The 25,394-nt window shown below is 40.6% G+C and overlaps 1 protein-coding gene across 3 annotated transcripts in view; it reads left to right on the forward strand.

The window, feature by feature from the left end:
- Positions 1–20,983, forward strand: part of grik2 (glutamate receptor, ionotropic, kainate 2) — a 346,843-nt gene extending 325,860 nt beyond the window's left edge. For all 3 annotated transcript variants that reach the window (XM_084942889.1, XM_084942892.1, XM_084942890.1), the window contains one exon: positions 18,566–20,983. In XM_084942889.1, the coding sequence (XP_084799015.1) occupies positions 18,566–18,819 (254 nt within the window). In that variant the 3' untranslated portion in view covers positions 18,820–20,983. The remainder of the gene's footprint in view (positions 1–18,565) is intronic.
- The last annotated feature ends 4,411 nt before the right edge of the window (positions 20,984–25,394 follow it).

Raw genomic sequence — 25,394 nt, forward strand, 5'->3', positions numbered from 1 at the left:
GCTGCAGTAGATGGAGCAGATGGCTGAACTGCAGACTGTGCTGATGTTGGAGTGAATGGTGGCACAGCAACAGCGGTTGAGCAGAGAGAGAAGCAGTCAGTAGGGTGGCAGCAGCAGACAGTGAGGCTGAGGGTGGTGTGGAGGCCTCAGGCAGAGGCGGTACTAATTGCAGCTGCACAGGGCGCACGGCTGGCCCGGGATGCTGCGGCTGGGGCTGTGCAGTGCAGGCAGTCAGTTTGGGTAAAGGCAGCGAGATACAATCTTTAGCAACACTCTCTATCTCCTCAATCTTTTCTACCCTCTTCTTTCTTTCTTCCCCTTCCATTTCCACCGTCACAGGGAAAGACTTTAACACACTAATGGAGTTCATTTTACTCCCAGCAGCATTCAGAGCTGCTGGAGTGGGTAGTGGAGTGGAGGCTGCTGTAGGTGGGGTAGATGATTGAACTGCAGACCGCTTAGCTATAGACTGGGCGGCTGCCTGAATTACTGGCTTGGCAGTCTCACAGTTCCTAAGTAAACAAACAGATGGAATAAAAAATGAAAAATTGTCGTTATGACTCACCACAGCCGGCTGTTGTGAGCGTCGCTTCTTTGACGATGCCGGGGCCGGCGTGTCAGGCTGTGGATCCACCAGCTGGTCGGGCTGAAGAGCAGCCTGAGTAGGCGAGTGGAGGTGGAGCGTTTTAACTAGAAAGTCCGCGACGATCAGGTAGAGCGTATCCAATACCCAAGGGAAGCAAGACAGCAACTCTTTCAGCCGCTTTTCCACGGCGCGACGAAATTTTTCCTCGTGCGCCTCCAGCCATAGGTCGCAGAGTCTATTAACTTTATCCGTCACCTCCCTCCTGAACCTCTCCGATGAGTCCCCTGGGTCCATGTTCGGCGGGATCATTCTGTCACGTTCTGGCTGGCAGACCGTGGGGGGTGTAGGGAAGGAGGACCCAGGCGCGGTGCTCTGTGTGCGAACACTGCGTTTATTTACAGTGTATGGTACAAAACAACAATAAATCCCCGTGTTTTCCCCAGACTCCCGTGTCGTGTCCTCCTTGTGCTCTCTGCTCCCGTGTGTCGGCACTCCCGGTGCTCGCTGCTCTTCAGGCCTCCCACGCTCCTCCTGCAGGAAACAATAGCGGCAGCTGTCAGGACACTTAACAATAGCAGGCATGCACTTAACGACAAAACCTAAACTGGGTGACTAACGTGGAGTCTCACGCAATGATCCCGCGTCGGTAGGAGCTCCAAGACTCTCCTAAGTAGCTCCCCCGACGAGCTCTGATCAGCAGCAGGTGTGTGGCAGGAGCTTCGGGTGTGGCCAGCCCGCCAGCAGAGCCACACACACCAGGCCTGAAGGTGCCCTCAGAAACACATACACACATCCGCAAACAGGGAGAAGAGGGACAGCAACACCAAATATACATACAATACAAGACAAGTCCATAACTGCTCAGGGACCCTGGGCCACTCAGACCCAGGACCCTGACATTTGTTGTGGAATAGTAAGAAAATATCAGTCGCTATGGAACTGTCAGTCAATTGTTCAGTTACTTTTGAGGATCTGAAAATTGTGAGAAAATGGTGGTAATCCCTAAACGGGTTAACTCAGTCCGTTTGTTAAACCCCTTGGTTTAAAGAAGCAAGTTTGTATTTCAATCAACTGCTGATGGTTTGATTTAAAATTCACTCGTCGACCAGGGCAGAATAACAAGTATTGTGTCATTTTCCAAAAAACATATGGAATTAATAAGAAAATTTGTATTATTATTTGCTAAATTTTGAATGTTGTCAATGTAGCAAAAATGTAAATATATATTTATATATTTATTTGGGGTAATTAGAGCACATACATTAAGATATAAACATTATTATTAGTGTTACTCAGGAAAAAAATTGTATTACACATTACTATTATACTCCTTAAAAGTAATACAGTACATTATTTAATTATTCCAAGTAGTGTAACAAGTAGTTTGTTACACTACTTGGTACATTACTTTTGCATTACTCCATTTGCATGACCTGAAATGCATTGCCACATAACAGTTAACAATACAACTCCTAGGATACAGTCCAACATACCAACACAAAACCCTATCCGATGAGGGGCTTACATAAGATCTTAATGTAGTGGTTGAACAGTAAGTATGAACACTAATCAGCAACACAAAGGAAAAGTTGAAACCAACTCAATCAGTCAGTTTCAGAAAGAACAAGACACATTCCATGTTCATTTTTTTGCTTTTTGCCCGGGGGACAGATAACTGAAGAACTTTAGTAAAGTGAATAATTTTATAATTGTACCTCTAATACAGTAACTAGCTACATTACTGCATTACTGAAAAATGTCTTAACTTTGGAAAACAAAACACCTAATACTTTTTCCCCAAACAAGACTATTTATGCACCTAGAAGAAGTTAAAAAAAGAAAGAAACCTACAAGGCACGACTTTTTACATTAAAGTTTTATATTCAAATTGCAATATGCTAACCTACTTTATACTGTATTGACAATGAATTGGGGGGGGGGGGGGGTAGAAATGTCACTGCTACTTGTGATGTGTTCTGGCTTGTAAATATGCAATGGATTAAATTACATTAAAGTATACAACAATGAAGACGCTGTTGTTTAGGTTTGCTAGACTGCTTTTAAACCAGGGGTGTCAAACTTACGGTCCATGTGGGAGCCAAATCTTTAGCCCTGCTGAGAATCCATGCAAGCAGGGTGAACATTATTTTGATGGGCTCACCGACCGACTGGGATCATATCATTATGTGAAAGAAGGAAGAGGGGCAGATGTTCCAAAGACAGCAAGTGCAGTGGTACAGGCCGGGTACATAGAGAGACAGGGGAGCAGGAGGGAGACGAGCAAAAATGTTCTTGGTGATACTGGATACTGCAAAGCTGAATACAGAATTCATCAAATCAGGAGCTGGCTGAAGTGATACTCGTTTTTATTTTCAGCCATTTTCCATTGTGGAAGACAAAAGGTTTCAAACTTGTCCAGACCTCAAATCTCATGTGTTCCCCTTAGTATTAGTAAATGCTTAAAAATAAGGCTTTTATGAAAACACAGAATAAAAAATAGCTTCCTGGAAAAATATACATTTACAGTTGAGTGTTGAATATTCCATAAAATATAGAAAATGTCTTTGAATGGCAGAGATGCAGAAATGTCTGCATGTAACACAGACCCAAGGCCACTGTCTAAATGAGTCTCACAGGCCTGAAAGTGCGCTTGAAGCAATTTATCATTCTTAACGTGTTTGATCTGCTGCTCACCACAAACAAGTACAAGCTGAAATTTTGGACTTTTCCTACTGAGAACAGTCTCCCTAATGGCCATTTACACTACAAACAGTAATTAAGCAATAAACAATTAAATGACAGAAAAGTTGCTTTTGCCTCTGAATTTGGACACCCCCGCTGTTTCCGGCTGCACAATAATAACAGTGACATTCAACTTATTTTATCTGATAAATAAAGACTGTAAAAAGTTTTTTGTATATATATGTATATATATATATATATACACTACCCCCCCCCCCCCCCCCCCCCCCAAGAACAAAAAAAATTAATTAAAAAACCCCTTTAAATGTCTCCCTAATTCTGAGCTCTGAACGTTGGCAAGTGTGGCTGTATGTGGATGTAAAATGAGTCTGACACACCGATTTAGACGAAACAGTAACACTTGCTTAAAATAAAATAGTTTAACTAACATTGTTAGGTCAAGAGCTATCCAGTGAAACCTAAATGCATACAATTATTTTTAATGGTATATAACATGATATTAAACAAACTATATCAAATTGTGTTTTTATTGTAACTGACCTACAATGCTTGTGTGTGTGTGTGCGTGTTATGGCTGGTAACCAAGTTCTGTTTTCTTTTAGAGAACATCACTGGCAACTTATGTTTCAGTTTAGATGTACAGCTTTGGTTTGTTTACCATCCATCCCTTACAGAATTGTAACATGTCTGGGAAACGTAACAGAAATATTGTAATTTCAGAATATTTAGATTGTGTCTCTTACTTTCTCTTATGGGTTGAAATTACAACTAACCTGATCTCAAATGAAAGCGTGTGGCTCCACAGTCCAGTGCTAATTATTATCAGGCTAATCTGTGAAAACGAGCCACCTTGTTTCATTATGAAAAACAACCATATATTTTGTTACGTTGCTCCTCATATAAATAAATACCATCTACTTTTACAATATGGGAACTGTTTTCTTCCCACGTTGCTGAAAGTGTCAAGTTGAAAAATGTGGTGCGAAGCATCTCTTTGTTGTGTTTCACATGCTTGACAGTGCACACCCTGCAATTTGCATTTTATAATTGCTTTTGTTCTATAACATAGAAAGGAGAAAAAAATAACCGCTAGTCATTTAAATAATGAGATAAGCCACACACCCGCTTAACAGTGTCTGTAGATATTAAATAGGCATGTTACTTCCCTATATATATATTTGTGAGATTACCACAGAAAATAATAATCTGATTTTAATAATATAAGAGTGCTTTTAGAATAAAAATGTGTTAAACTTTGCAGGTGTATCAAATGTTTGTTATTTTTAATACTTTTATTACAAACTACAGATATGTGTAGATTTTATTTCAGTTCATCTATCAAATCAATGAGATTTCTTTAGTATGTCTGTCAGCTCTCAACATTATTTTAGTACATTCATGCCTCGCAGCTATGTGGCGACTTGTGACAAGGCTAAATAGTGAAAAAGAAGGTCTCCAAACATTTGGGAAATATGCTTCTGACCGTCTCATTTGATTATTTTAAATGTACAGCACTTTGGTCAACAGTTGTTGTTTTAAATGTGCTATATAAATAAATGTGACATCAAATCAACAGGGAGATAGCATGGTAGCTCGGGCTACTTACTGTGGTTCTAGGAAATACAAAGTACAGTAAAATACAGAGACTCCAAACAGCTATTAATTCCGGTTCTTTCGGATTCTTTAGGGCCAAAAAGACACGGCTCAAAAGTGGTCCTTTTACTTTAAAAAATGATCTTTATTTTACATACCCGGGATATGGAGACCTGAGCACACAGCACACAACCCCAGGTCTGAAGCACAAACGGAAGCCTAGGTATTTATATACTTGCTCTCTAGTGTGCATCAAACAGCCTAGTTGGTTTCACTTTCACTTCATTCTAGCAGCAAAAGCACGCTCTGCAAAAGCAGGCAGTTTCCTGTCAGCCTGTGACCTAGTCTCAAAGCTGGCCTTCTTTCATACATAAAACAATATAATCAGCAAATAAGATTCAAAATACATATTTCAAATCTCAACACAGCATTAAAAGCTCCGCCCTCATTAAAAGTGGAGTCTCACTTTTAACGGTTGTCTTAACAAGTATTGGTTGTAGATAAGTAATATAATATATTTTCCTGGCTCCTTATTTTAAAATTACATCAATGTGGTTGAGCATGTGTATGCGGCATGGCCAGCGGGGTTGGAGTCTGACTCACCCATCTCCCAAACAAAATAAACCATAAGAGCTCTCAACAAAAGGAAGACATTGATACCAGGGGTCTGCTGGTCCAGAGCTACTTCTGGTAGCATAATATGTATTTTTATTTTTCAAAGACTTGAAGCAAATAGCTGAAACAGCTTTGGATCTGCTGCAGTTTGTTCCTTTTTGAAGAAGCTAACCAGCAGTATTTCTGCTAGAACATGTGTTAACAAGACTTTACCAGTGTCTCCCTGCATCTCTGTATCAGTCTGTCAGTCTTTTTTGGGTTGGCTGTGTACTACATGGCATGTATAACCTCCTGTAAAGTAAATGTCTCGTATTATTTTTATGTTTTTTCTAAGAGTTATTAAGAGATGGAAATATTAACATCTTGAAAAGCCTACTTTAATAGAAGACTGTAACAACCACAAAAGATGTGATGTGTTTAATGGCAGTTGTGTGAGTTAAAAACAGTTTTCCAAAAATTATATTTTTGGTGATTCAACCCAAGTTAACTTTTTCAAAAAAAGAAGCGATTTTGGTCACACAATTTTGCACTAAATCATACGCCTCATAGGTGCTCAATGGAGTATTTCTTTGTCATCTTCATGCTAATCTGTCAAATTTCCATGATTACCCTAGCTGTCCCCTTCTTCCCTTTCCTCCTCCTCCTGCATCTTTATTTTCTGTCCCGTCCCTCCTTCAGCTTATCATCTGCTTCCCCCTCCGCCTCTTTTTCGTCTCTTCTCTCCCACTGCTGTGGCTGCCGCAGACTAACCTGAGGTGCAGGGACCACCAGCTGTGTGTGAGGAGGCCATGTTATAAACCAGGCGCGCACACACACACACACACACACTCATGAATATAGATCTACACATGCATACCTGTATACATGTATTACATTACAAAGGTTGCTTTTTAGGAAGGTCTGATTCACAACAAATATAGTCTTAGCATTGTAGAAATCAAAAGTACAAATCATAGAAATAAGGCTGAAAACTGTCTTCAGTATAACCAAAACTCTCGGATATGAGAAACGCAAACATTAATTGAACAATTGTATCTGAAAATGAAAAAAATATTTTGCATATTAATCAACTTTGGGAAAAGAGCTTCTTTAGTGCTGCCTAATGTGTGGTACATATAAATGACAATGACTCAATTGATCTGTGGAACAAAGTACACAAAAAGTCTGGATCGGCCTGTGTTTAAAAAAAATCCAGTCTCTGATCCCAGGAATTGCAGTAGGCATTGCAGAGTCATGGAGCCGGTGGGAGAGGGGACTCGCACAGTTCGCCCATTCTGGATGTTTACTCCGCCTACGCTGATTTTTTTAACAATGGGAGCTCTGCGTAGCCTTGCAGGCCCCACCTCTTCTGGAATATGACTGGGTTTAGTTTAGCAGCCTGGACAGTGGACCCAGGGGTCTGTTTGGTATCTAACTAGGTAGTAAATATGGTATCTAACCAGATGCATGATGGCATTACCTTGGCCTCTAGGAGCACTTTGCAGAATCTTGGAGTTGTTTTTTGACCAGGACATGTCCTTCAATGTGTACGATAAACACATATGTAGGGCTGTTTTCCTCCATCTGCACAGTATCAATAACATTAGAAACATCCTGTCTCAGAGTGACGCCGAAAAACTAGTTCATGGATTAGTTGCACATCAAATGCATTAGTTCATAGTTTTAGGCTGGACTACTGTTCATTATCAGGAAGTCCTAAAAACTCCCTGAAAAGCCTTCAGTTAATCCAAAATGCTGCAGCAAGAGTCCTGACAGGGACTAGAAAGAGAGAGCAGATTTCTCCTGTTTTGGCTTCCTGTTAAATCCAGAATTGAATTAAAAACCTGCTCCTCACATACAAGGTCTTAAATAATCAGGCCCCATCTTATCTTAATGACCTTGTAGTACCATATCACCCTATTAGAGCACTTCGCTCTCACACTGCAGGCTTACTTGTGATTCCTAAATTAGTTAAAAGTCGCCTTTTTCACTCACTTTGTGTTTTTAAACTTCTCTGCATCTAATTATGAGCTATTATTCATCTCTGTCTCTCTTTCCTAGCATGTCTTTGTCCAGTCTTCCTCCCCTCACCCCAACCGGTCACGGCCGATGGCGTGCCCTCTCTGAGTCTGGTTCTGCTGGAAGTTTCTTCCTGTGAAAATTGAGTTTTTCCTTCCTACTGTCACCAAAGCTCTTGCTCATAGGAGGTCATATGATTGTTGGGCTTTTCTGTTTTCTTTGTATTATTGTAGGGTCTTTACCTTACAATATAAAGAGCCTTGAGGCACCTGCTGTAGTGACTTGGCACTATATAAATGAAATTGAAATAATTAAAACAAGGGAACATATAAACTTTCCCAGTTGATCAGCAGGTTGTTTCAAAACCAGAGGCAAGAGTGAGAGATAAAAACAATAATATCCATCAGAAAATGCCTTCATGATTTACAGTTTTATTAACCATTATTTACTTACTCAGGTCTAAATAAACCACACAGACCAAATATTCCTTTTTGTTTTCAATGTCTGCTCTGAACATTGGATTAATGACCTTTCCATTCCTTTAATGTGGAGAGGCACTTCATCTGAGATAGCAAGTGCTATGCAGCATTTCAGCTATAGTGGTTTGTCAAGTGTAATAACACTTCTGTAATTTAATGAACCTTCAAGCTTGGGTCTGGATAGAGATCTTGCATGTTGTTCCTGGGATCTGCTGGAACCCCTCCCCCCAGTTTGGGGGTTACTGCCCTGAGTGCTCCGATTACCACAGGGACCACTGTTACCTTCATCCTCCACGTCTTCCCGAGTTCCTCTCTTGGCCATTATTGGTACTTCTTGAGTTCCTTCTTACTGATGTTGCTGTCATTTATTATAGCTACATGTATCACGAAGGCCATGTTTCTCTGCTGGTCTGTCTCACCCACTCTAGGGGGCATATCTCATTTTCACCTTGGGTCAAAAGGCCATACTCAGAAAAGATGTTCCTGTATACTATGCCAGCTACCTGGTTATGGCGTTCCATGTATGCCCTGCCTGCTGGCATCTTGCACCCTTCTGTTATGTGCTGGATTCTCTCAGAGGCATCTTTGCACAGCCTCCACATGAGGTCTTGCCTGGTGTGGTAGATCCCAGAGTCTATCAATCTTGTGCTAAGAGCTTGTTCCTGTGCTGCCATCAGTAGTCTCTCTGTGCTGTCTTCCAGTCCAGCTTTTGGTAGGATTTCTCCGTATAAGCCGCTTTTCTATCTGCTGGTGATATATGCTGCGCAGGGCCCTGTCCTTCTATCATGGTTTCTCTTCTTACTCCTCTTCCTTCTTGGGTTGGCTTTGCCTGAGGTATTTACTAAGCACATGGTCAGTTGTGGCCATCTTCCTGATGTACTCATGGATCTTTGCCGTTCCTTCCTGGATAGTGGTTTTGATACTCATGGGTCCTCAACCTCCTTCCTTCCTCTTTGCGTACAGCCTCAGGGTGCAGGATTTCAGGTGAAACCCTCCATGCTGGTAAAGACCTTCCTTGTTTACCTATCCTCGCAGGATATCTAATGACCAATAAGAGAAGTGTTGATTGCCTTGACCTTGTTCTTCAGATTCAACTGAGTTCTCAGGACTTGGCTTACTCTCTGCAGGTAATTGATGGTTGCAGTTTTCCCCAAAGCCTCTTCATGGTTCCCATTTGCCTTTAGGATTATAAGGTACTTATAGCTAACCTCAATGTTTGCTCTAAATTATGAACTGTAAGTATCTTATGCGCCTCTCATTCACAGCCAATTTAGAATCACCAGTTAACATAACCTGCATATCTTCAGCTTACTCCCACAGTCCAGAGTTTCTAGAGGAAACCCACACAGGCAGAAGGAGAACATGAAAATTCCACACATGGAAGGCCACAAACAGGATTAAAAGCAGGGACCCTCATGCTGTGATGTGACGTGCAAACCACTGCACCACGGTGCCTCATTTAATTATTTAGGAAAATAGGAAACCATTATAGGAAATGCAAAGATTACATGCTTTTCACAGTATGTCATAGAAAAAAAAAATATATATTACCAGAGGTTAGAGGCAAGGCCGGATGTTAAAAGGTAAAAAGGAGATAATATTGTGAGATCTGAAATTTGACAACTACATTTCACACTTGATACAATTCCAGTTGATTCAAGCCCATTTTCATCTAAACTATTTTTGGGAGATAGCTCTAATGCACTAAGCAGGAGTGGCACTCCTGAACCTGTAAGAATGTCTTGTAAGAATAAAGGCTTTCTATTTTATTCTAATCTAAAGATTAGCAGCTACTCCAATTTGGGCCATTTTACCAGCATCTGGGGAATAAAATAGATTTCATGAAATTCTGGTTAATTTTCACTTACAATAACTAATTATTAATAAAGCTTGAGTACATTTATCTACATTTAGCTAGGGAAATCACTGTGTCAATTAGATTGTCTCACTAATATATGAAAATGAGTGTACGTGTGTGTACATGTGTGTGTGTGTCAGATAAAGTGCTAAGCTTCTTCAGCGGCATTGGGTCTCAAGAGGTATGCAACCCTCCATGACTTTTTTCATGCAAATATCGACATGTGTGGTATCCACAGAAACCTTAGTATCTCAGCTAAATGCTCAGATAAACAATTTCTACAACCAACAAACACAGCGAAAACAAGCAATGATTAAAAGAGCAGTTACGTAAAGTGCAAAAGTCCGCTAAACACATACAACCCAGCCACAATCTCTCCCGACTTCATGTAATAACAAAAGCTATACCTGGTTAGTTGGCAAAGCTTTCACAGATTCGAAAAACTCCAAGTTTCACCACGCTCTACAATTCAGTGAACCAGCCGCAAAAGAAGACCACAAAAACGCAAGCTTCGTGTATCCGCTAAGGCAGAAATTCACTTAGCGGACTGGTTTCCTCCGTTGTTTATCATTGTTAGCCGTTGGCTGCTGTAGCTCCTGATAATGGCGGCACTAGCACGACGCATCAGAGCCAGTTCCGTCAACAATTGTAATTTTCAGCCCAGTTAGAGACGTGTGACTGGATTACGCCATGTGTCGTAAATTTAGGGCCACACAAGGGTGTAGATTTGGTTTTGGCATTGGTGGGGACGGACGATTCAACCATCGAACCTGCCATGTTTCTTTTTTTCCCTTTTTTGTCTTTGCTTCTTGATAAAAAAAAAAAAAAAGGAGAAATATACTTGCCTACATATCCTATTCTACATACTTTTAAACCATTTAAAATTACAATTCATAGTTTTACATGTGAATTATATAATGTTAAATTACTATTAAACAAATGACTACGTTTTTTAGAGTTTAGTTTACTTCAGCCATATTCCATATAAATCAGGTATCATACAAAAATAAAAATAGCTTCAAATACAGTCATGACAATAAAAGAATATGACTTTAAGGACTTAACAGCATTACTTCAGTTATACTACACCAACATTTCTTATACATTAACACCAGTGTTGGGACTAACGCGTTATTAAGTAACGCGTTACAGTAACTACGTTATTATTGTGGTAACGAGCACGGTAACTAGTTATTATGCCAAAACCGGGAACGCGTTACTCGTTACTGGGATTTAGATAGGCTCGTTATTCGTTACTTCGTGTGGTGGCATCGCGGAGCTTCCACAGATTCAATAACATTAGCAAGTGGTGGAAGCCAGCAGGTGGATGAAGGAAAAGGGAGGCAAGAGGAGAGACCCGAAGCGGCCGCTGGTCCGAGAGTGTCAGGTGAACTGAACTTCAGGTAAGAAGTTATGACCTGCAGTCTATCTGGGTCCCAGATGGTCATAACTAGGTGGAGTTTATTTTCGTTATGCTGACTTTTTCGTACTGCGTGCTAGCTAGCATGACGGAGTTTCTACAGCTGGGTGGGTGCTATGTTACTGATGTTGAACTTTATTTTGTTCATAAGGTTAATTATTAGAGTTGCCAACCGTCCCCTAAAAAACGGAATCGTCTGGTATTCAGAGAAAATATCATGCGTTTCGTATTGAGGTGAAAAGGAACAGTTTGTCCCGGACTTCAGCTACAATGAAAAAGACACAAAGCTGGAGTTATTCTGTGTTTACGCTGCACAGCTGCCTCTTCTTCTCTCATTCTCTCCCCTCCCTCTCCTGTTTCTACTTCAATCATGAAACTGATCAGTGATCAGCTGATCGGCTTTTCTCTCTTGTTTATTTATCGCCCACTTTGCGCCAGAAAGAGGAAACCAGCGGATGTCACGTTAAACAACAGCAGCACGTTTAAGCTTGATCAGCTGTTGTTAGAATTTATTTAATATTAATTTCTAGTATCAGCTGATGTTTGCTGGACCCACAGCTGTAAAGCTGCTGGTCATGATGGTTTGGATATGTGGTGAGAGGGAAACATGAAGATGAAACCAGGAGATGTCCTTACTGAATCATCAGAGCTGTGATGGAGAAACAGGTTTACCTTTTAGGTGACATGAATGAGTTGAAGGGAAGTTATGAACTGTTTCTGAGAGACTAATAACACCAGGATCCTTTTCTAAGTAGCTGACAGCTGGTAACTGTGCAGGGGCGGGTCTAGCAAAGTGTTGCCAGGGGTCCATGTAGGGCATTAAAAGGGAAAGGGGGGCACAAAGAAATACTTTCTTATTCTCATTTAAAATGTCTCACTTTTAAAAAAAATAATTATCTGAGTCTTACAACAAACAATGGATAGATTGATACATATATACCATCAGAACAGTGTACATCACTGTCACCACAGTGTTTATTATCATTCAAAGGCTTTATGATTTTTCCTCTAGTCAAAATGCCCGGGACGATTTTTTTGTCCCAGTCCAGCCCTGTAAGCAGCTCATCTGCAGTCTGGTGTTACCTACATCTTCCTATTCAGAAGGCAGAATTTCCGAGTTCTGAGTACAATCGAAAGCACCACGACTGCAGTTTTTGTGTTGGATGTAAAAAGCAGGCTAGGATAGAATCAGGTGTGGGATTTCTCTCGTGGAAATGTGCACATTATTTTTTCCTTTCTATTGGTAGGTGGCACAGTGCACTTGTGGCAAGTAAGCAAGCTAGAAGACTGGCAATCTTGCTGGGTATCCAGTTACGGAAGCAACACATTAACAAGAGAATTCTGAGTAAAACCAAAGTTACTTTCCCTAGTAACTAGTTACTCTGAAAGTAACGAGTAACTTGAAGTAACTGAGTTACTTTTGATAGAAGTAACTAGTAATGTAACTAAGTTACTAATTTAAAGTAACTTACCCAGCACTGATTAGCACTAAGGGAACACTGAATGACCTGGTGGTTTTTGTCCATAAAACTACTGATCTAAGATTACCACAAAGTAAAAGATCTCGCAGCAAAATTATGCAACATTTTAGGCACTATTGCCCCGATCAAATCAGTGAGCTTTTTATTCTAAACATGAACTACTGTTACAGCAACAGACATGGACTACATGCCCCACACAACAACTCAATGTCCACTATGTGAAGGAGCCAAACACATGCCTGCTCCTCTCGTTAACTGAGATAAACTGCTGGCATATTTGTTTTACATCTATACTGTCCAGTCTCTCCTGGTGGACATACAGCAGCATTGTTGTTGTATGCGTTAACTTGACTTTAAGTGACTTACAGGTTTCTTTGAAAAATACTTTCTTATATCCAGGTTCTTCCTTCTTGCTGCCGTCCTCCTCTCCTCCTCGCAGCGCAGGTTTGCCACTGTTTAAACTAAACAGAGCTCCCTGAAAGGCACAGCCAATCACATTGGCCATATTTGTCACATGACGTAGGACTCCAAGAGAGAACGTAATTTAACTCTTTCTGCACCGCTGGGTGAATGAGACACTGACAGATCGTTTTTTTTCTTGTTTTTCTTTACTCGAAGAAATCAAATTATTGGTGGGGACAATTCAATAATCACTGGATATTGGGGGGACATGTCCCTTCCGTCCATGCCAAATCTACGCCCTTGGGGCCACATGAGGTTTTCGCCTTGCAGCTTCTGATTGGTGGAACTGACGTGAACATGGCATCGTTACCGTAATTCTATGGGCTCAAACTATTAAAAAGAGGTGTCATGCAAATTTATGCACCTGCCTAATATAGTTTAAGTAACTATTGCACACTTTCTGCAAATCCTATAACATTATTTCACTTCTCAAATATAATTGTGTTCATCTGCTATATGATAAATTTAAATGAAATTGCTGATCCAAACAAAAAAAATTGTTATGAAGAAAAATCACGAAAATTACCAGGGGTACCCAAAGTTTTGCATACCACTGTAAAATAGGGATAAGTAAATACTGGGCAGCTCTGGGTTGTCTGCCAATCAGAAGATTGGTGGATCCATCACCAACTCCTGTGTGTGAGTGATAGATATACATGTATGTATTGTATGAATGTAAATATGTCTTGTAGTTGAAAGCGCTTTAAATGGTCAGCAAGACTAGAAAAGCAATATAAATAGCAGTCTATTAATCTGCTGTATCTGTTTCTTAACCAACATGAATGAATGGCTTTATTTATGGTTGCACGTTGTATTTCAGTTTCTTATTCAACAGAATAAAAAACGTTTTTGGACTTAGAAACCAAGGTGAGAATTGATCCCCATTTGCAGTCAGTACCTCAAATGAGTTAATAAATTATGAGCATCCCATTATTCTTATTATGCCCACATAACCTGTTCAATGGTACGACTAGGGATGGGTATTGATAAGATTTTCACAATTCCGATTCCATTTTCGATTCTGTTTAACGATTCAATTCTTTATCGATTCTCTTATTGATTCTTTTTAAAAAAGGAGAACACTAAGGTCGATTAGCTTAGAACTTTGTTTTATATCTTCTCTTTGAACAAGATAGAAATTTAGGAGTAACATGGCCTTACAAACCCAACAGTGAGATCTTAAGAGATCCACAGCCTACGGCTCTTCAATGGGGTGTCACAGGGTCCCCAGGAAAAAATTGTAAATGTAAAATAATAAAATAAATATTCTCCCGTAGCATTAACAAAGTATAATATAAATTATTCTGTAGCAATTACACAAGAATATCCAGTAATGTCCCTGCCTACAATTAAACACATTCACTTACTGAAAATCATCTGCTGTGGCAAATGGGTGCAAGCCTTTGACCACAAACTGAGTCACTGCTCGGTGACATTCGTCTATCCTGGCCTGAAAGGAGACGCTAACGGTAGACTGCAGCGAGAACTGCCAGCATCTGAGCCAGACTCTGTCTGTCTGTCTCATCATGGTCACCTAAATGCACAGTAATGGCAGGTTTTGTAATAAGGCAGATCGCGCTAACATAATATGCACTGTTAGTTGATTATTTACCTGCCGCATTAATGGGAGAGGACGTGCAAACGTTACCGCTGCTGCTGGGTTGAGATTCATGAGTCCGGAGCAGAATTAAAAACACGACATTCATTTAAGGTCATCGCGTGTTTTGTGAGCAAATGCTTTTGCATATTCGTAGTGTTTCCTCCTTTAAATTAAATATCTACTTTGCTAGTATTGCAAGTTGCCCTGTTGTCATCCGTTCTCGTAAAGTAGAACCAAACTTTTGAGCGTTTGAGCCGCCGTGTTTCCTGCCAGGTAAATGACTCTCCGCAACGTGGTGACGTCATTCGGGGCAACTGGAATCGATAAGGGAATCGTTTGCAAAAATGGCAAACGATTCCAAGGAATTGAAACAGTGGGAACCGGTTCTCAACAAGAACCGGTTTTCGATACCCATCCCTAGGTACGATTGTACCAGATGTTTTCTGTTGGTGTCTCAACTGGGACAGGATCATGAATGTGATGACCAAGAATTGAAGAGAAGATTGTTGAGGGTGGGAGTTTGCCCTCCAACATGTGGTTTAAGTACCAGATAGGTGTATTTTTACCCAAAATGTTTATCTTGTAAACATTTTGGGGAGATTTCATGTAAACTCTTTTTGTTCTTTTATAGGTTCACCTAACCAATAGCAACTGAAGATTATAGTTTTGATATAATACTAATACTAATAATTATAATAATTATTATTAATAATAATTACTAATAACAACAAATTAACTTTCACCCAAAATTCTTACTGTGATGTTGGCCACCATGCATAACATGGTGCCATAAAGCGGTTTTGATCATGTTGGTTTCTTTTTTATGTATTTTTTAAATACTTTATTTACAAACAAAACACCACAACAACTTAGAAGAGTCATATCCAGGACAAGGACACGACGACTTAAGAACACAGATGATGCAAACACGGGGGATAAAGGAGTGAGTGTAGTCCATATAATGTACAAGGAACCTCGGTGTAAGAGCAACAACAGCTATATCCACACACTTACATACATACAAACATATACGGTAATACAATAAAGCTATAGCAAATATAATAATATCTATACAAACACACACACACACACACACACATACACACACACACACACATATATATGAAGAGTTAAACAGCCCCAAACTGACTGCACTCCATGAGCATCTGGCAGCACAGCTGCTAGTCGATGAGAGACACCCAGAATGGCTAACTGAAGACTGGACAGTCCTGATTCAACTACTGGCCAATAGCCTGCATCAGTACCACATGGAAGATACTGTCAGGCATCATAGCGGCTAAGATGAACCGGCACATGGTTCTCAATACATGAGCGGGGCACAGAAAAGAATTGGCAAACACCAGCTACTGGTAGACAGAACAGTTGCCCGAGACTGCGAGACCAGGCTGACCAACCTGTGCACTGCCTGGATTGATTACAAGAAGGCCTATGACTCAATGTGCCACACCTGGATCCTGGAGTGCCTAGAACTATACAAGACCAACAGGACCCTGAGAGCCTTCATCAGGAATCCTTCATCGGGATACAGTCAGTCCGAAAAACTGCTAAAACTTTGAATGTGTGCCCAAGTGCAGTCGCAAAAACTATAAAGCTATCAACAACGAAACTGGCTTACATGAGGCCCACCCCAGGAAAGGAAGACCAAGAGTCCCCTCTGTTGCTGAGGATAAATTCATCCGAGTCAATGTCAATTCTAGTAGCAGTAATCATAATATGTGGACATGATGTTCATGAATAAAGAATCGTTTCATGTTCATGTTTCGTGTATTTGTCCGATTGCCTCTGATCTTTTCATTCTGTCTTAGTGCAGCTGCTAGTGGTTCAACGAACAATGCAGAGATATGGATAAAGAGGATATGAAGCTTGATGAAATCAGCCCATTGGTGGTGACTGTGGCTGTTGGTGTAGAATAGAGTCCCTTAATACAGTAAATAAAGGATTTTCCAAACCCAAATTTCCGAAGTGTGAGAAACATGAGAAATTTCCAGTGAAATCTTTAAAATACTTTTTCTGCACCTAATGGTAAAATTAAGGTGTTAGATTTGTTGATAAATGATAGCTGCATTAAATTGAAAAGCTTGTGAGTATTAGTGCAACAATGTCTACATTTAATAACACCAGTCTGGTTAGGGCAAATGAGAGTGGGGATGACTTTATTCAATTCAATTCAATTTTATTTATATAGCGCCAAAACACTACAACAATCGCCTCAAGGCGCTTTATATTGTGCAGTAGATCACACAATAATAGATACAGAGAACAACCCAACAATCATATGACCCCCTATGAGCAGCACTTTGGCGACAGTGGGAAGGAAAAACTCCCTTTTAACAGGAAGAAACCTCCAGCAGAACCAGGCTCAGGGAGGGGCGGGGCCATCTGCTGCGACCTGTTGGGGTGAGAGAAGGAAGACAGGATAAAGACATGCTGTGGAAGAGAGACAGAGGTTAATAACAGATATGATTCAATGCAGAGAGGTCTGTTAATACATAGTGAGTGAGAAAGGTGACTGGAAAGGAAAAACTCAATGCATCATGGGAATCCCCGGCAGCCTACGTCTATTGCAGCATAACTAAGGGAGGATTCAGGGTCACCTGGTCCAGCCCTAACTATATGCTTTAGCAAAAAGGAAAGTTTGTGGTGTGGTAGACCCCAGCCTCTATGGATCTTGTGCTTAGGGGTTGCTCCTGTGCTGCCATCATTAGCGCTTCTGTGCTGTCTTTCAGTCCAGCTCTTTGTCCAGCCACTGATAGGATTTGTCTATGTCAGCCAGTTCTTTTATCTGTCGGTGGTACTTACCTGGCGGGGGTCTGTCCTTCTGTGATGGTTCCTCTTCTTGCTTCTTTGGTTTATGCTTCCTGAGATATTCACTAAGCATATGATCATTTGTGGCCATTCCAATTCTCTGTCCAGAACACAGTTCCAAGTACTGTGGTAGAGGACCTAAACTTGAAGAACAGAGACCAACCATAGGGCGAGTGGGAAATATAAAGATTAAAGAAAAATATAATCAACATAAAAAATCACAGACCTTAAATCATACATGCAATCTATGACTGAAGCTGCTTTTTCAGTGATGTATTTGGTTTATTTTTAGATTAGAAGCTGAATTTTTTTCGGCATCTATCACCATGCATAAAAAGCCTTGAATATGCTGCAACAGCTTCAAATCTTTAAACAAATGTACTCTGACAGAGTATTGAGTAATTCCATTACCTAAAATGCCATTGTACCTGCACCTCTTTCCATTCCAATTTTTTCCTTGGTCCCATCATGCATACCCTATGTTGTAGGCCTTCTGCACTATATATTTTACCATTGGGGCGATCGTGGCTCAAGAGTTGGCAGTTCGTCTTGTAATCGGAAGGTTGCTGGTTTGAGTCCCGACTCGGACCGTCGTTGTGTCCTTGGGCAAGACACTTCACCTGTTACCTACTGGTGGTGGTCAGAGGGCCCGGTGGCGTCAGTGTCAGCTGTGACTACAATGCAGCTTGCCGTCACCTGTGTGTGCGAATAGGTGGATGACTGAATGTATTGTAAGGCGCTTTGGGGCCCTCAGGGACTAAGTAATACAGACCATTTACCATTTATGACAACTTTGGGATGAGATGGTGTCTGGTGATTGGAGGAGGCTACAAAAGAGGTTGCCCACAGGGAAAACAGCCTTGTTCTTTTAACCATTACATTTGGATAAGGCAAGTGCTCTGAAACCCATTTTGCTTTCTTTTTTGTCTTTCCTTCTTTTGCAGAGGTCTTTCTGCAGTGCCATGGTGGAAGAACTGCGAGTCTCCCTCAAGTGCCAGCGCCGACTCAAACACAAGCCCCAGCGACCCATAATGGTGAAAACAGAAGAGGTTATCAACATGCACACCTTCAACGACCGCAGACTGCCAGGCAAAGAGACCATGGCCTAAAATGGGAATCTCAGTCCATCTCTTACCGTTTTTCTGGTAGTGAGACGGAGTGCAGAGACATTGGGAAAAAGGTTGCGGGTAAATGGTAGGGGTGTTGCTCGGGGGGCAAATTTGGCAGTTGTATTACTCTGAAGATAGAGCAGAAGTGCTTTGCAATATATTGATGACATATTGTTCTTGTTTGTTTATAATTAGCTAGGGATAAGAGATTCTACAATATTTCCTGTGGAAATAACTTGATTCTGGGTGAAATTTCAGCGTGTTACCTCATTACACTTATCAACTTGGCAAGGCAGAAAGACGGAAAACTATCAGCTTGTCCAGACTTCCAAAACCCAGATGTTGAGAAGATTCTGGAAATTAACCTGAAGGGGGACAAAAGAATCCTTTAAAAAACTGGTCCTATCATCTTTAGCTGCTACTTGTTTAGTCTTTCACCACAGAGCTCAAAATGGGCTGGTTAAACAACGCCAGTATAGAGATGTTAACTAGGTGAACAAGGAACTAAGTTTGTAGAATAAGATTTGACAGGCTAAATTAAACCCAAACCGACAAGAGCATGACGAGATTACAATGTACACAGAGGCATTCCTTAGTCACGATTCCGATTGACACAAAAAATGGTTTTTATTGTATATCATCTATCAGGCAATAAGCGATATCATGTATTTATTTTTCAGAGTACTAGCACTTTTGTTTCCTAATCTGCTGGTGGAGGTGACTTTTAGAAACTATATGGAGAAATTGCAGAAGTAGAGGTTATACAGTATAGTGCGCTTTCTATGTCCCTTTCCAGAAACTACTCTATGAAGGTGGAGTAACTTGTTTTCCAACATCCCATGCTCCCTTTGATTCAACCAGCCTTTAAACCATAGGCTGCTGTTCTAAACAAGTGTCGTTTTTTTCTTGAATTGTGGCTAAAGATGATTAGCCGTATAACATAATAATAATAATAATAATAATAATAATAATAATAATAATAATATTCTAGTAAGTTTGGCTAGTAAGAATGACAAACCATGTACTTTCAGTTTGATGTCTATTCTCTACTGGTGTAGAGGTGTTTCATTTAGATGACCCAGTATCTGTAAAATATTGTCCTGTATATTTTTTTTTTTGCTTGGTTGTAATTTCCATGGTCACACAGCACACAGTGGTGTACTCCCACTAGAGTGGAACCTGCCGTGTTTTCATTGGAGGCATCCACTCACTGTCTGAAAACACCTCTAACATCAATAAAAAGAAACCCTGGAAAGGTGTAGGCACGGCTCATCAAGTCTAAATCCACAGCAGTCACACCACACATAAATTCTATTTATTCAAGATATTTATTGTTTTTATTTATTAATTATTATTTTATAAAGATCTTTATTTATATCTCTTTGGACTGATTTTTCATTGCTGCAGTGAACACACTTCATTTCAACACTGTATGGGGACACACACTTTTTGCATTTTTGTTTGTTTGTTTTTTGTGTTATTTACTTTATTCTTATTTTATTTTACTGGTCAGTGGCATGGCCTCCATTTTAACTTTGTACCTTTGTGGCTTTCTTCCTTTCACAGCAAATCTCCACAGTTACTTGTGCAAATGCAATTTCTATGAAAAAAGTGTTTTTGTATGACAAGTATCAAAATTTTGTAATGATTTTTACCAACACAAACCACACTAAGACAAGTGTCATCCACGGCCAAGGGCTGAAGCTCCCGGCTGGTAGTTCAGGAGGCTTTGTACACTAGAAAAGAACCAACACAAAACACACACACATCTAGACCCCTAAGAGCCCATCATGCACCCATCCTCAACGGATCAGATTCGCACTAATTATTATTATGCTCTCCAACAGAGACACAGAGCATTATGGTAAAGCTTCAGTGACACTGTATTATTTTGGAGAAGCAGAAAAAAAGAAACTATTTTTATCATGTAAAGGAATCATATTTAAAGAAAGATATTTTTACTTCACACAGAAGAAGAATGGTAGTTGGTAAGAGCAAATTAAAATGTTGGCTAAAAAGGAAGATTATTGATGATTCTTTTATTCTACACCCCTGATTAATTATAGATTGCTAGAATCCAGTGCTGAGCAATTGTGTGTAAATGGTTTTAAAAAGGAAAAGATGTATTTAGAAGAATTATAAAGACAACTAAATAATTTTGAACCTGTTATAAAAACAAGATGCAGTGCACACAGTTTACCCTTTGAAGTTGATGCACAAGTTTAAAGAAAATAAAACAAAATGTGTTCATAACTTTTAACTTGTCTGTGAGTTTATCGAATGTTAATTGATGAATAAAACAGGGCAGGAGCTCGACAAAAATGCCACTGCACAGTGTGAATTCAATGTAAAAAAATGATCATGTGGTATTGAAGCTGGGTCTTATTTTGAATAACCCCACTTGGCAGACTTGTTAAAGATGCAGAGGAACACCTGTACTATATTCAACAACCTACATGTCATAAAAGGAAGTACCTTGGAGCAGTATCCTCTGAGATACTGCTGTCACTGGTTATACCAGAGGTTCCCAAAGTGTGGGGCCCAGCCATTGCAGTGTGTGTGTGTGTGTGTGTGTGTGTGTGTGTGTGTGCGGGCGGGGGGGGAGGGGGGGTATGAAAAGAAGAAAAAAAATGCTTGGACACTGCTAACATGGACAGGTTTTTGACGGGGCGCCCACACAAACGCAAAGCAGGAGATGAAGCATCACCAAATATGTTTCCAAACCAACTTCATTCTAAGCCAAAGACTAGAAAATATGGTGAAGCAAATCTTCCCTTTGGTTTCACCTGCACGAGTGCGGAGGTAGGTCTCCCTGCAGGATTGGTTTCCCCTGTGTCGGCAGCACGTGCTGGGCTCTCCAAATCACGGAGAAAAAAGGATCCCACGTTCTTGATTTTTAGTTCACAAACACTTCTTGTAATGACTAACTACTCCTGACATTTTGGAGATGTTAGCTGTTTATACAGTAAAGTTACAGTGGGATACAAATAATATCAGGCTGATCCTGCCACAATTTGTTCCCCCGGTTCATGCCACGGACAAACAGGATCCCACACTTGTTTATGTTTTTGAACCCATTTTGCACAGAGAGGCATTTTTTGAAAAATGTATTGATAGCAATGTTGAATATTATTACACAGGAAAAAAACAGCCATCCATCCATTTTCTTCTGCTTATCCGGGGCCAGGTCGCGGGGGCAGCAGCCCAAGCAAAGAAGCCCAGACCTCATTCTCCCACCTACTCCAGCTTATCAGGGGGAACACCAAGGTGTTCCCAGGCCAGCCGAGAGATATAATCTCTCCAGCGGGGGGCGGGGGGACACAACTACACCATGACGCCTCTGCCTTTCTAAATGGAGGGACAGTAACTGCGTGTGTATATGTAAGCGTGTAAAACCTGAAGATAGTCAGATTAACAGTATTTTGTCTCTATCTGCCATTCTGCAATTCATCTCATGTAAACAATAACCTGGCGCACAGCGTGACGTGGAAAAAGGCACATACCTTTGACGTTGTAAATGTAAACGTAAAAGAGGAGTTTTAAAAAATCTCCATTTTCGGTGATTCAAAACGCCGTTTACATGTGGACAAAACAGCTGCGTTTTCAAAAATACCCATGTAAGTGTGGACGTAGCATAAAAAGAGTTAGTAGTTTATTTTATTACTACCTGTAATTTATTGCAGTTTAGTTTTATTTGCTTAATTGTTTACTAAATGTTTGAGGTGTGAAATATACTGTAATGGAGTTTGACAACAAAATATGGGTGTGTGTGGTTGGAGGATGTGTAAAACAAAGGGGGCCTAACAAAAAAAGTTTGGGAACCACTGGGTTATACCATTGTGATTTGTATAAGGGACAAGAGACCATTCTTGAAATTTTGGTTACAGTATTGTATCTTATGTAAGTATTAATCCACTTGTAACGTTGGGTAGTGTTCAGTGGTTGAGAGGAGGCGGCAGAAACCTTAGCAGGATAGTAGGAAGAATACACAATCACACTGGTACTGGGAATTTCACCGCGCATCCTTTAATGCACATTCTCTTCATCAACCATACAAGGCCTGGTTGAACGGCTGCTGCTTATCAAACATGACAGACAGTGTTCATACAACCTGTAACGTTGCAAAGGGTTTCTGGAGGGGTAAAACATATGAAGTCCGTCTCTCTCCATGTATTCGCGTGCAAGCCCGTTGCTCCCATAAATCACAGAGAGGGCAGTGGCTGATAGTGTTCTTTGTAAAACCTTGTAAATTAAAGCTGAACAAAGAACCATGAGGTCCAATTCAAAACTAATGTTATCCATCCCACAGTCTGAACTCTTGTCATGACAGAGCCTTCTTAAAATAAATAAATAAATAAATCCCCTCTCACCTCTGTGGGCGGTCTTTATCCTTCAAGCTCGGGTCCTCTAACCCAGCGGTCTCCAACCTTTTTTGCGCCACGGACCGGTTTATGCCCGACAATATTTTCACGGACCGGCCTTTAAGGTGTCGCGGATAAATACAACAAAATAAAACTAGTACTGGTACCGAAAAAAAGATTTATTCATAACACACGTGAAAAGACCCAGGAAAACCGAGTAAACGATAAAAACGATAACAAAATAATGCTGAAAACCGATAAAAACCTTGAAAACCATACATTTCACACCTGAGCCTCAACTCTCGCGGCCCGGTACCGGTCCGAGGCCCGGGGGTTGGGGACCGCTGCTCTAACCGGACCAAAGTATCTTTGCTGTTCCTAGGAATGTCCAGAAGAGGGAGGAGAGCTCAGATCAGTGGCGGAGCGGGGGGGTGGCTTACTGGGCTTGAGCCCGGTTGTTTTTTCAGAAGCCCGGGGTCTTTTGGAGTGTAATTTTTTCATAGTTAGATGCCTGGCTGACAACTGTATAAAACAAAACCTACACACAATATTCGAAGCACATAGTGCACACTGTGGGAATTTACGACTGTGCGTAAATCCCCCCTAATATTGGTATGATCCGAGCTCAGACACTAAGCGATTGAGCGAGGGGGCGGGACAGCTGCTGCCTGTTGGAGAAGCGCAGCCAGGCAGACAGAGGAGAACTGAAGTTTGACCAGGTACCAAAGCAAATCATTCGTACTGTACAAATAATGTAACTATGACGGTGTATCACGAAAGATTGATATCAAACTGATCACTTGACCCATATTACGTTACTTGATCTTCGAGTGAATCAACAAATGGCGAAATGAAAAGCCGAACAACAACAATGCTGTTTCTTTAGAGAGTCTTAGCTTACATGTGTGTTTATTTCATATTTTCAGTTGTTTCCCTCCACGGCTAAATAAATCAGTAATGCACTGATATACAAGAATGGACATAAGGAGCTTCTTTCAAAGAAAAAACTCTGGTAGATGTTATTTTATATATTATGCTTTGTATGTTGTTCAGTATATTTCTATGCAAAACAAGAGGAACTTCAACACACAGCAGTATATTCACAGTTGAAACCAGATATTTACATACACTTTATGGAAAACACAAGAACATTTTTTTACTGCACAACATCAATTTAGAGTAAACTTGTTTTGTTTTGGATGAATAAATATTGAAATATCTTTTGAATTAGTTAAATGGCAGAATAAAGAGAGAGATCTGTCTATTTTTTATCACTTTCATCAAATGTAGGAGCACATATACACTAAGTTTATTGTGCATTAATAAGAAAACTGCAGACGACTCCATTCTGAGCTGAAGAAGCTTCTGATAGGTTAGTAGAGTCCATGTGAGTAAATTGGTGGCACGGCTGTGGATGCATATAAGGCAAAACACAGAGCCTGTTTCTGTGACATGGGAACATCAAGAGATGTCAACCAAAACACCAGGAAAAGAACTGTGGAGCTCCATAAGTGTGGCTCAGTTTAATACAATTTGGTGCCATTTACAATTAAGAAATACAGGCAGTTTATCTCTTTACTCTTAAAGTTAACAAACATGTTTTTTATATTTATCAAACTAAAAAATAAATATTTAGTCTGATTTGATGTTACAATTAAAAAAGTGTTTTTATCTGAAGAGTTTGTAAATATCTGGTTTCAACTGTATATTTGATGATTGTCAGCACAAAGAGAGAGAGAGAGGAACAGAGAGAGAGAGAGGAACAGAGAGAGAGAGAGGAGCAGAGAGGGAGAGAGAGAGAGAGGAAGAGAGAGAGAGAGGAACAGAGAGAGAGAGGAACAGAGAGAGAGAGGGGAACAGAGAGAGAGAGGAACAGAGAGAGAGAGAGAGAGGAGCAGAGAGAGGAGCAGAGAGAGAGAGAGAGGAACAGAGAGAGAGAGAGAGGAACAGAGAGAGAGAGAGGAACAGAGAGAGAGAGAGGAGCAGAGAGAGAGAGAGGAACAGAGAGAGAGAGAGAGGGGAACAGAGAGAGGAACAGAGAGAGAGAGAGAGGAACAGAGAGAGAGAGAGAGGAACAGAGAGAGAGAGAGGAGCAGAGAGAGAGAGAGGAACAGAGAGAGAGAGAGGAACAGAGAGAGAGAGAGGAGCAGAGAGAGAGAGAGGAACAGAGAGAGAGAGGAACAGAGAGAGAGAGAGAGAGGAACAGAGAGAGAGAGGAACAGAGAGAGAGAGAGGAACAGAGAGAGAGAGGAACAGAGAGAGAGAGAGAGAGGAGCAGAGAGAGGAGCAGAGAGAGAGAGAGG

The sequence above is a fragment of the Perissodus microlepis genome, chromosome 11 (genome assembly GCF_051167445.1).
Source record: "Perissodus microlepis isolate ML-2025 ecotype Zambia chromosome 11, ASM5116744v1, whole genome shotgun sequence".
NCBI classification, from domain to species: domain Eukaryota; kingdom Metazoa; phylum Chordata; class Actinopteri; order Cichliformes; family Cichlidae; genus Perissodus; species Perissodus microlepis.